The sequence below is a fragment of the Pristiophorus japonicus genome, chromosome 13, assembly GCF_044704955.1.
Source record: "Pristiophorus japonicus isolate sPriJap1 chromosome 13, sPriJap1.hap1, whole genome shotgun sequence".
Classification (NCBI taxonomy): Eukaryota; Metazoa; Chordata; class Chondrichthyes; family Pristiophoridae; genus Pristiophorus; species Pristiophorus japonicus.
Genome location: NC_091989.1, coordinates 146804076 through 146817183, shown reverse-complemented (window position 1 = coordinate 146817183; position 13108 = coordinate 146804076). Strand labels below are relative to the sequence as shown.

The window sequence follows — 13108 nt, the reverse complement described above, 5'->3', positions numbered from 1 at the left end:
ACATAATATGAGAGGTTAGTAGAAGAGGAGGGGAAGGCCAGGATGACATGAGAATGCATATGCTGCGCAGGCATACGTAGGAGGAGCAACACTACTGCATTAGATATCTCCGACAGACGTTACATTTAATTAACATGAACAGAAAGTACAGAAACTGCATTACATTATATAATATTTCTTGATCCCAGCATTAATTACATTACATAATTCATATATTATACCCAAGTAGCATTAAATTATCTGGGGGTTATACATTATTTACCTGGCGCCCCAACCGGCTCTGCACCACCACGGGTGGCCCAGCGATTATGGACCCTAACGACAGCTGTGGCCCGCTCCTCGAGGTCGATCAGTTCTGCCAACTCTGTGGGCTCTCCTCCCATGCGCAGATGCTTCGCATGGTTGGCAGATATCTTCTTCTGCAAAGATGAAAGAACATGCTAATTGCCCAGGTACTATTACAGAACACACAGATAGACACCCACAATTAGTTATCGCCAATGTCCCATTAATGTTATATGTTATATGCTAATACAGTTAGGATGCAATTATTGCATGATTAAAACATCTACGTTTAGAGAAGCACTGTAATAAGATCGTGGATAGGAAGCAATGTGTGACACCAGGATTACCCAGCTTACCAAACTTAATTACAATCTGGCAGATTTACATTTTAAGTAATGAGTCAGTGCATGATTAAAGTTATTGAAGTTATTAAAGTTAGTACTTACTCTCGCAGATGCAACCAGGTCGTTACAACGTTTGCGGCACATCGAAAAAGGTGCAGGAGTAGGCCATTCGGCCCTTCGAGCCTGCACCACCATTCAATATGATCATGGCTGATCATGCAACTTCAGTACCCCATTCCTGATTTCTCTCCATACCCCTTGATCCGTTTAGCCGGAAGGGCCACATCTAACTCCCTTTTGAATATATTTAACGAACTGGCCTCAACAACTTTCCGTGGTAGAGAATTCCACAGGTTCACAATTCTCTTGAGTGAAGAAGTTTCTCCTCATCTCGGTCCTAAATGGGAACATTCTCCCTGCATCTAGCCTATCCAAACCCGTCAGAATTTTATATGTTTCTATAAGATCCCCTCTCATTCTTCTAAATTCCAGTGAATATAAGCCTAGACGATCCAGTCTTTCTTCATATGTCAGTCCTGCCACCCCGGGAATCAGTCTGGTGAACCTTCGCTGCACTCCCTCAATAGCAAGGATGTTCTTCCTCAAATTAGGAGACCAAAACTATACACAGTATTCAAGGTGTGGCCTCACCAAAGTCCTGTACAACTACAGTAAGACCTCCCTGCTCCTATACTCAAATCCTCTCGCCATGAAGGCCAACATGTCATTTGCCTTCTTCACCGCCTGCTGTTCCTGCATGCCAACTTTCAATAACTGATGTACCATGACACCCAGGTCTCATTGCACTTCCCCTTTTCCTAATCTGTCACCATTCAGATAATATTCTGCCTTCGTGTTTTTGCCCCCAAAGTGGATAACCTCACATTTATCTACCTTATACTGCATCTGCCATGCATTTGCCCACTTACCTAATCTATGCAAGTCACCCTGCAGCCTCTTAGCGTCCTCCTCACAGCTCACACTGCCAGCCAGCTTAATGTCATCTGAAAACTTGGAGATATTACATTCAATTCCTTTGTCTATATCATTAATGTATATTGTAAATAGCTGGGGTCCCAGCACTTAAACTTGCGGTACCCCACTAGTCACTACCTGCCTTTCTGAAAAAGACCCGTTTATTCCTACTCTTTGCTTCCTGTCTGCCAACCAGTTCTTTATCCACATCAATACATTACCCCCAATACTATGTGCTTTAATTTTGCACATTAATCTCTTGTGTGGGACCTTGTTAAAAGCCTTTTGAAAGTCCAAATACCACATCAACTGGTTCTCCCTTGTCCACTCTACTAGTTACATCCTCAAAAAATTCTAGAATATTTGTCAAGCATGATTTCCCTTTCATAAATCCTGACTTGGACCAATCCTCTCACTGCTTTCCAAATGCGCTGCTATGTCATCTTTAATAATTGATGCCAACATTTTCCCCACTACCGATGTCAGGCTAACCAGTCTATAATTCGCTGTTTTCTCTCTCCCTCCTTTTTTAAAAAGTGGGATTACATTAGCTACCCTCCAGTCCATAGGAACTGATCCAGAGTCAATAGAATGTTGGAAAATGACCACCAATGCATCCACTATTTCTGGGGCCATTTCGTTAAGTACACTGGATGCAGATTATCAGGCCCTGGGGATTTATCGGCCTTCAAACCCATCAATTTCCCTAACACAATTTCCTGACTAATAAGGATTTCCTTCAGTTCCTCCTTCTCGCTAGACCCTCGGTCCCCTAGTATTTCTGGAAGGTTATTTGTGTCTTCCTTAGTGAAGACAGAATCAAAGTATTTGTTCAATTGGTCTGCCATTTCTTTGTTCCCCATTATAAATTCACCTGATTCTGACTGCAAGGGACCTACATTTGTCTTCACTAATCTTTTTCTCTTCACATATCTATAGAAGCTTTTGCCGTCAGTTTTTATGCTCCCTGCAAGCTTACTCTCATACTCTATTTTTCCCTTCCCAATTAAACCCTTTGTCCTCCTCTGCTGAATTCTAAATTTATCCCAGTCCTCAGGTTTACTGCTTTTTCTGGCCAATCTATATGCCTCTTCCTTGGATTTAACACTATCCCTAATTTCCCTTGTTTGCCACAGTTGAGCCACCTTCCCCATTTTATTTTTACGCCAGACAGGGATGTACAACTGGCTCAGCTCCTGATAATCGTGGGCGGCCGACGACACCACCTCCACGATCTTCACCTATATACCTTGGTAAACATTTGGGAGGGGTTTCCCACGCCCTCGCTGGATTAATTGGCTCCACCTGTTTTCGACTTCATGGACCAAGGTTGTGTTGGCCTCATCAGAAAACCGCTTGGCCATTTTTCTCCCTCCCACCTCAGCTACCTCACCTACGTCACTCATGACTACTTCTTCAATGTCAATACTTTTTATTTGAACTGTATTATAATTTTTTTCCAACTTTTAGAACCTCGAATATTTGATGCTTTTCTCTCTCCACTTGATCTGCTCCCAGCCTCCCAGCCTCTCTCTCTCTCTTCCTCCCTTCCTCTTCTGCGCATGCGCAGGTGATCCCTGACGCCTTGAATTGTGGGAAAAGTGAAGTGCCGGAAAAAAATTGCGCATGCGCAGAACGGCCGTTGCTAGGAACGCCGGCCTTGCACGACGGAATAGATCGCTACCATCCACTTGCTATCGCTACCGCCCAAATAAAAAAGGTGAAACTAGCAGTTTTTAAAATGGGCTTTATTCCGGCGGTTTTTAAGGTGGGACAACCACTACCGCCGGAAATATCGCCCATATATGAGCGGTAACAATCTACGCTGAAAGTCTAGCCCTTAATCTGTGAGGCAAGCAAAATACAAGGCTTTGAATTGTATAGATTCAAGTATATTTTAAACCGCAGGAATGATTGGCTATCCTCCATTTAAATCGGTGTTTTGAAATTTTTTATACATCCCATACAGATTAAGAAGCTGCCAGTTTACAATATTATAATCATAACCAATGCAACTTGTGATCTCTGTTGGGGTATGGTGTGTCAGCGTTTTTGTTGCAACATTAGAAAGGACAACCTAGTGGAAGTTAAATGATCATTCTTCCTTTTCCCCTCTCTCAAATTGTAAAAAGCTCTGACACTGGTGCCATTCTGAAGCCCTTCCCCATTAGAGACAAGGGCCCTTGTGTTTTTATTTTGAGAGAGGTTGCTAGGTACAAAAAAAATACAATGCTGCAATTTACCTCCACAAATCCACTCTTTGGAATTTCACTAACCTAAGCCTCTGTGATGGTGAAACTGACAGAATATAATTTGCAGCATTTGACACACTGCACAAATGTGTATTTCCCTGGTTTTGTGCCCTTCTCAATTGATGCAGCACTAACACACTGTATCATCATTAATAGAGCAAGGGACCAAATCCTTTGATTTGATGCACTACTTTTGTTAAGTAGCACACAATGTACTGACTGGCACAACTGTAGCAACCTTTTCAGTTACTATTGAGGCCACTATAACTTGGCTCCAACTTTTTAATGTTCTTTTAAAAAGCTGTTGTATGACACATATGTACTTAGTGTGCACTTCATTAGAATTTGCAAAATTTCTGTCCGCTAAGCTGTAATGAAGGTGGACTATTTTCCAATTCATACTTTTCTAAATTAGTACAAGAAAATAATTCAGTATTTCACATTTCAACTTGTCGAATCATATCTAAATGATTTCTCCCAAGGAACAAGAAAAAGGGCAAACTTCACTCTGATAAGCGAATCAGCCTTCCATTTCGAGCTCAAAAAAAATATCCCAGGTAATGTAGTATTCTATACTAAAGCTACTTAAGTGGTTTGTTTTGGTCAATCCTGCAACATGTTGCAAATATTTATATATTTATATATTCTCTTAAGCCATCTGAGCTGAGCCAAGAATTAAAAACTGGGTTTTATTAACTGCATTCTGGAAGGGGAATCTTTTTTTGCGTTTGTGTGTGTGTGTGTGTGTGTGTTCACGCACACACGTGCTAAGAGAAAGTAGAGCATATCTAGAATTCTGAAACAAAAACAGAAAATGCTGGAAACACATGGGTTTGCACATTTTGGGTGCAGATCCTTCTTCAGAATGGTACCAGCCAAATAAATCAACAATCACTGCCCATCTCAGCATTCCCTTCCAGAATGTCTGTTCACATGTGAACAAGACCCTTGCCATCCCCAACCTTATTGTGGATGATTGCATTGACATCCTGGTTTTGATTGAACTCAGCTCACAGATGGCAACATCTTGCCCCTTATCGAAGTCTCTCTGCCTGGCTACATTTTCCATCCCTGCCCTGCCAAACAGCCATGATGGTGGTGTGATCCTTATCATCAGCTCACACCTTGATCTCTCCCTCTAGTCCTGTGGTACCTCTCCTCCTTTCAACACTTCACTTTGTTACATCTCTCTCATCTCTCCTTTAAAATCCTCATTGTCCGCCACCCTCTCAAACCCCATCCTAAGTTTCTACCCGAGATATCTTGGTGATTTCAATCTCTATGCCAGTTCCCCTTGCCCTCTCTCTTCTGAACCCACCGCCTTCCTGTCCTCTCTACATATTCATGGCCACTCTTTACCATGCCATCTCCCATGGTCTTTATACTCCTGTGATCTTGATCACTGACAACCACTGATCTGATCCCTCGTCACCCACATCTCCCTACCCAGTTCCAACCATACTTCCTTCTTCATATGCCTCTGGAAAAATGTCTTCACCATTGCATTTCCAAACTCCCAACTGCTTAGCCTTTGTTCACCATTATACTTCTGCAATCATCAATTTACTCAACCACTCCCTCATCTCCACCTTTTATGCTCTTGTTCCCAGCAAAACCTTTACTCTCTCCAATATTAACGACCAGGATATGGCTCCCATCTTTGCTCCCTCACATCCGAGAGGCACAGATTTGAGCGTATCTGCCATACAGTTGAGCCATCCATCACCAGATCTGGGTGGACCATATGAAGTACTATTTGGCATCACTATTGTCTTCCAAAATGACTTACTGCTCCAGGATTAGCCTAGTAAGCAAAGAGAACCCTCAGTTTCTTTAATTTTCAAGATTGAGTTCCGTAAATTTTTGTTAGGTAAAAGTATCAGGGATATGGATCAGATCTTACCCATCACCATTGCCCTCTGTTGGTTCTGGTCACCTAACAAATTTAAAATGATCATCCTTCTGTTTTAAATGTTTTCACAGTCTCAAGGCTCCCCAACTCTCTAACTTCCTCCGGCCCTACAACCACCCCAAACTCTCTGTTCCTCTGAATCATGCCATTGTTTATCTTCCCCTCCCATCACCCACAACTGGAAACCGTGCCTTCAGATGCTTAGGCTACCCTCTCTAAACCCCTCAGCCTCTCCACCTCCCTCTCTTCCTTTAAAAGCCACCTCTTTGACCCATCATAATATCTCTTTCTTTGGCTCAGTGTTTTTTTTTGATTACGCTTCTGTGAAATGCATCTGTGTTACAGGTTCTATATAACTGTTAATTGTTGAGCAATTTTAGTGACAGAAATTCTCTTCTGACTCTGAAACTTTGCAGCTTTTGCACTACAGCCAATCAAAATTATATATTGTCTGTAGCAGACCTTGAGTAATGCTGACACTGGCATCAGTGCTCATTGACTATATCCCGGGCCTCTCAGGCTGGGAGTAATACAGATGAACTTTGGACCTGAAGCACCCAAGTTATGTCCATCTAAGTTGCAATTAGAGGGCTCTGAAAAAAATCTAAAAAAGGCTCTAAAAATGCCCAAACGTTTTCATATTTTGGTCTCAGAAAATGGATTACAGTACAAGTGCAGGTTAAGTACCATATTACTTTTAATGATTGTGTGTCTATGGAAACTGTCAGCATTAGTAAAGAGGGTTGAGGGAAGCCCAAAGTGTAATATGGTTAACCTTGTCCATTAGGGTTTAAAACTAGTTCTAAATCTTTCAACTTAGGCCTAAGAAACTGAAGAAAATAAACCATAATTTTGATGAAGAAAATAAAAACGACTATTTGTCAACCCGAATCGACTTCTTCAAACTTTCTCTGGATATTCTCAAATATCAAAGCCCTTTCAACCAATCTACAATGGAAAGCGCATTGATATGTTACATGGGACATTCAAAGGGTTCTCTGGCAGCAATCAAAGAACTGACTGATTACTATTGTCATTAAACTGGTCAACTACTCAATACTCGAGAGACATTTGTTTTCATTTATCTGGTAGTATATAAATTTAGATCAAAAGTAATACATTTATGTTTGTGCTGTGTATTTTACTGCTTTCATTATATCAGTTACTTTTTAAATTGTAAGTCAACAGTTCATAAATTATTTCAAATGTTTTATATTTACACAAAAAAAAAATTGTAAGTCAAAAATATTAATGTGAAACATTTCTCCAGAGTACTGACGTTTTGAAAATTTACAGAAATTGAAACTTTTACTCATAGAATTGTGCTCAAATTTAAAATTTGTTGATTTTAAAATAGATTTGTTCCAGACTTTCAGTTTATTAAATCAATTGGAGTTTGTTGCAAATACGTAGAGACATGAAACTGTTGGCAAACATTTGCTTATTTTCTGACATGGATTATTTTAAAAGTAGAACTGGCTGAAGGATGTAAATTTTTTTTTTGAAGGTTCTCATTTTTAATTTGCCTCTTTTGCAATGGCAATTGATCACTCTGCTTGTTGGGGCTGTTTGGAGTGGGGCAGGAATACTACCACTGAACCTTTGGTCTCTCCGCCTAATGTAGGTACATGGAGACACCCTGCAGTATTCCTCAAAATGTTTTCAAAATAGATGCTAATTATGATGGGCCAGATTTTGCTTACAAAATAATGGTGTGTGAATGATGCATGGCATTATTAATACGCAAATATGCCAGCAGCTTGTAGTGAGCAAGGGATTGCCTGTTTCAAATCCACACAAATTGCTGGCCAATTTGTGCTGCTTCGTCATTAGTTTCGCGAAAATGGCATTTCGTGCTTAACCTCTCTGTGATTTTCATGAAGTTGCTGCATTAGCAAATTATTTAAGTTAAGTCTAGTAATTAACAGCGCAAGTACCCTTTTAACAACATGATAATTGTTACTACAAAAGCATAATACTGTTTGCAGGGGGTCCGCTTCGGGGTCCCTTCCCCCCCGGGGAGAGTGTAGTTCTTTTCAGGGGGTCCCACCCTAGGTGGGTGTCATTATTTGCAGGGTCCCCCCGGGAGGGACTAGTTCTTTGCAGGAGTGAGGGGCAGAGGGGAGAGTGTTACTGATTGCAAAGGGTTCCTCCCCCCCCATGATGGTGTTTTATTATGGGGGGGTGGGGGGAAGAGGAAAGAGTGTTGTTGTTAGCAGGGGGTCCCCCCGGGAAGGTGTCGTTGTTTTACGGGATGGCGTTGGCATCTGCGGAGAGTCCTTCAGAAGGGTAGCGGTATGTATAGTGGGTACTCCTGAGAGCATGTTGTTATGTATAGTTGTTCCTACGGGATGATGTCTGTATTTGCAAGTGGCCTCCTATGAGGGCCACTTTACACTTTACTATCGCTGAGATAGTAAAGTGTAAAGAGCACATCTGAAGCAAGAACAGAAAATATTGGAACCAAACAGCAGGGTCAGTCAGCATCCATGGAGAGAGTTGACAAGTTGATGTTTTGGGTGCAAATGGAGTTCAATGTGAGGAAGTTTGAGATCATTTGCTCTGGATCAAAGATAGACAAATCAGAATCTTTTCTTAAAAGTGAGAAATCAAGAACTGTGCATGAGCAAATAAATCACGAAATACTAGTGCACAGGTAGAAACAAGTAATCAAGATGGCTAATGGAATGTTGGACTTTATCTCAAGAGGGTTGGAATTCAATGGGGAGGAAGTGATACTTCAGTGGTACTCCGTCTGGAGCACTGCATTCAGTTCTGGACACTGTACATCAAGGAAGGACATATTGGCCTTGGAGGAGGTATAGTGCAAGATACACCAGAATTATACTGGGGTTTAAAGAGTTAATTTATGAAGACAGGTTGCATAAACTTGGTTTGTATCTGCTTGAGTTTTGAAGATTGAGTAGTGATCTAATTGAGGTCTTTAAAATGACAAATGATTCGATAGTGTAGATACAGAGAAATTATTTTCTCCAGTGGACACATCCAGAACAATCTTAAAATGCAAGTAAGGCCATTCAGGAGTGATGTCAGGAAGCACGTTTTCATACAACGGGTAGTGGAAGTATGGAACTCTCTTCCCTCAGACCTCCAAACAGTAGTAGTGATGTTGGGGAGGGCATCAAACAGGAAATCAGGGGTGCATGCAATAAAGGCGCAGCAGTTATCATGGGTGACCTTAATTTGCATATAGATTGATCTAACCAAACTGGAAGCAATACGGTGGAGGAGGATTTTCTGGAGTGCATAAAGGATGGTTTTCTAGACCAATATGTCGAGGAACCAACTAGGGGGGAGGCCATCTTAGACTGGGTGTTGTGTAATGAGAGAGGATTAATTTGCAATCTCGTTGTACGAGGCCCCTTGGGGAAGAGTGACCATAATATGATGGAATTCTACATTAGGATGGAGAATGAAACAGTTAATTCAGAGACCATGGTCCAGAACTTAAAGAAGGGTAACTTTGAAGGTATGAGGCGTGAATTGGCTAGGATAGATTAGTGAATGATACTTAAGGGGTTGACAGTGGATGGGCAATGGCAGACATTTAGAGACCGTATGGATGAACTACAACAATTGTACATCCTGTCTGGCGTAAAAATAAAAAAGGGAAGGTGGCTCAACCGTGGCTATCAAGGGAAATCAGAGATAGTATTAAAGCCAAGGAAGTGGCATACAAATTGGCCAGAAATAACAGTGAACCCGGGGACTGGGAGAAATTTAGAACTCAGCACAGGAGGACAAAGGGTTTGATTAGGGCAGGGAAAATAGAGTACGAGAGGAAGCTTGCAGGGAACATTAAGATGGACTACAAAAGCTTCTATAGATATGTAAAGAGAAAAAGATGAGTAAACACAAACGTAGGTCCCCTGCAGTCAGAATCAGGGGAAGCCATAATGGGGAACAAAGAAATGGCAGACCAATTGAACAAGTACTTTGGTTCGGTATTCACTAAGGAGGACACAAACAACCTTCCGGATATAAAAGGGGTCAGAGGGTCTAGTAAGAAGGAGGAACTGAGGGAAATCCTTATTAGTCGGGAAATTGTGTTGGGGAAATTGATGGGATTGAAGGCCGATAAATCCCCAGGGCCTGATGGACTGCATCCCAGAGTACTGAAGGAGGTGGCCTTGGAAATAGTGGATGCATTGCCAGTCATTTTCCAACATTCCTTAGACTCTGGATCAATTCCTATGGAGTGGAGGGTAGCCAATGTAACCCCACTTTTTAAAAAAGGAGGGAGAGAGAAAACAGGGAATTATAGACCGGTCAGCCTGACATCGGTAGTGGGTAAAATGATGGAATCAATTATTAAGGATGTCATAGCAGCGCATTTGGAAAGAGGTAACATGATAGGTCCAAGTCAGCATGGATTTGTGAAAGGGAAATCATGCTTGACAAATCTTCTGGAATTTTTTGAGGATGTTTCCAGTAGAGTGGACAAGGGAGAACCAGTTGATGTGGTGTATTTGGACTTTCAGAAGGCTTTCAACAAGGTCCCACACAAGAGGTTAATGTGCAAAGTTAAAGCACATGTGCTGGCGTGGATTGAGAACTGGTTGACAGACAGGAAGCAAAGAGTAGGAATAAATGGGTACTTTTCAGAATGGCAGGCAGTGACTAGTGGGGTACTGCAAGGTTCTGTGCTGGGGCCCCAGCAGTTTACATTGTACATTAATGATTTAAACGAGGGGATTAAATGTAGTATCTCCAAATTTGCAGATTACACTAAGTTGGGTGGCAGTGTGAGCTGCGAGGAGGATGCTATGAGGCTGCAGAGTGACTTGGATAGGTTAGGTGAGTGGGCAAATGCATGGCAGATGAAGTATAATGTGGATAAATGTGAGGTTATCCACTTTGGTGGTAAAAACAGAGAGACAGACTATTATCAGAATGGTGGCAGATTAGGAAAAGGGGAGGTGCAAAGAGACCTGGGTGTCATGGTACATCAGCCATTGAAGGTTAGCATGCAGGTACAGCAGGCGGTTAAGAAAGCAAATGGCATGTTGGCCTTCATAGCGAGGGGATTTGAGTACAGGGGCAGGGAGGTGTTACTACAGTTGTACAGGGCCTTGGTGAGGCCACACCTGGAGTATTGTGTACAGTTTTGGTCTCCTAACTTGAGGAAGGGCATTCTTGCTATTGAGGGAGTGCAGCGAAGGTTCACCAGACTGATTCCCGGGATGGCGGGACTGACATATCAAGAAAGACTGGATCAACTGGGCTTGTATTCACTGGAGTTCAGAAGAATGAGAGGGGATCTTATAGAAACGTTTAAAATTCTGACGGGTTTAGACAGGTTAGATGCAGGAAGAATGTTCCCAATGTTGGGGAAGTCCAGAACCAGGATAAGGGGTAATCCATTTAGGACCGAGATGAGGAGGAACTTCTTCACCCAGAGAGTGGTGAACCTGTGGAATTCTCTACCACAGAAAGTTGTTGAGGCCAATTCACTAAATATATTCAAAAAGGAGTTAGATGAAGTCCTTACTACTAGGGGGATCAAGGGGTATGGTGTGAAAGCAGGAATGGGGTACTGAGGTTGTCATGTATGTAACCAGCATACTACTGTAAACCTTATACAATTGTAACCCTCATGTAACCACTACATACTGTACATACTTACTAGAAATGCACACCTTGACCACAGGGGGTGTACTTGTGGGAGACACTCCTTACCTGGAGATTCAGGTATATAAGGGGAGGTCCCTCGCAGGGCCAGCACTCCTTGGCCCCGGTAATAAAGGTGAAGGTCACAGAGTGACTGTGTCTGCAGTACGTGCCTCGTGTGATTATGTTTAAGAGTTAAGGACTCAACACCTGGCGACGGGAAACGGGAATCACTGAACCCAGAGGATGGCCACCGGTAGCTCAGAGGAATGTTACTGTGTGGGTGAAGACTGGGACGATTTTGTGGAGAGACTCCAGCAGACCTTTGTCACGAAGGACTGGCTGGGAGAGGATGCAGCTGACAAGCGGAGGGCGCATCTACTAACAAGCTGCGGGACAAAAACGTATGCGCTGATGAAGGACCTGCTCGCACCCCACAAACCGGCCGACAAGTCTTTTGAAGAGCTCAGCCAGCTGATCAGCAAACACCTAAAACTGGCGAGCAGCATACACATGGCCCGGCACCGGTTCTATACACACCGACGTCAGGAAGGGCAAAACATCTCGGACTTCGTGGCAGACTTGCGGCGCTTAGCCAGCCTCTTAAGTTCTCAGACGCCTGCAGAGGGGAGATGTTAAGGGACTTTTTCATTGAGGGCATTAACCATGCCGGGATCTTCAGGAAGCTCATAGAGACCAAGGACTTAACTCTAGAAGGGGCAGCATTGATAGCTCAACTTTCATAGCAGGAGAAGAAGAGACCAAGAGAATTTACGCGAGTAGTCCTGGGTCCAAGGAATTAATGTGATAAACGCGGCTCAAGATCTCGCAGTCAGGCAAAGGCATTTTGAAACTGCAGCAGTCAGACAAAGGCATTTTGTAACTGCCCAAGCTGAAACCGACTCTAAGGTGGGCCCCCGACAGGGACAATGGAGAGGGGAGCGGCAATTCACGCCATCAAGGGGACCATTAACACCCACCATCAGAGTGTTTAGAAACAACGAAGGGAACAATCAGAGAGGAATGCCTGCTAACAACGATCTCAGCCAATGCTGGAGATGCGGGGGCAGACATTATGCGAAAAGCTGCAAATTCCAGCAGTTCGTCTGTAGGAATTGTAATGCCAGAGGACATTTGGCTAGGGTTTGCAAACAGCCGGTAACGAGGCTAATCTATGAAACAGAGGAATCAGGCGAGGGGCTTGCAGTGCAGGACAATGCCTGGGGTAAAGCCATGGATGCTGAAGTTCAGCTCGTTCATGTGGCTGATGTCCACAGCTCATACACCAAAACGCTACCCATGATGATGAAAGTTTTATTGAATGGCATCCCGGTGCGCATGGAGCTAGACACGGGAGCTAGCCAGTCCCTCATGAGTGCACAACAATTTGAGAAACTATGGCCACACAGAGCTAGCAGGCCCAAACTGGAACGAATTAATACGCAGCTACGGACGTACACCCAAGAGATCATTCCAGTGCTAGGCAGTGCAAACGTGGTGGTAATACACAATGGGTCACAGCACCGGCTGCCACTCTGGATTGTTCCGGGAAATGGCCCCGCGCTTTTGGGAAGGAGCTGGCTAGCTGAGATGAACTGGAAATGGGGGGATGTGCATACCATTTCATCTGTGGAGCGAAGCTCATTCTCACAGGTACTACAAAAATCCGGGTCACTGATTCAACCTGGTGTCGGAACGTTCAAGAGCAC

General features: G+C 43.2%; 1 protein-coding gene across 3 annotated transcripts in view; it reads left to right on the top strand.

The window, feature by feature from the left end:
- Positions 1-13108, top strand: part of LOC139278875 (uncharacterized) — a 121326-nt gene that overhangs the window by 93423 nt on the left and 14795 nt on the right. For all 3 annotated transcript variants that reach the window (XM_070898093.1, XM_070898091.1, XM_070898092.1), the window contains exon 7: positions 4339-4413. In XM_070898093.1, coding sequence (XP_070754194.1) covers positions 4339-4413 — 75 coding nt within the window. The remainder of the gene's footprint in view (positions 1-4338; positions 4414-13108) is intronic.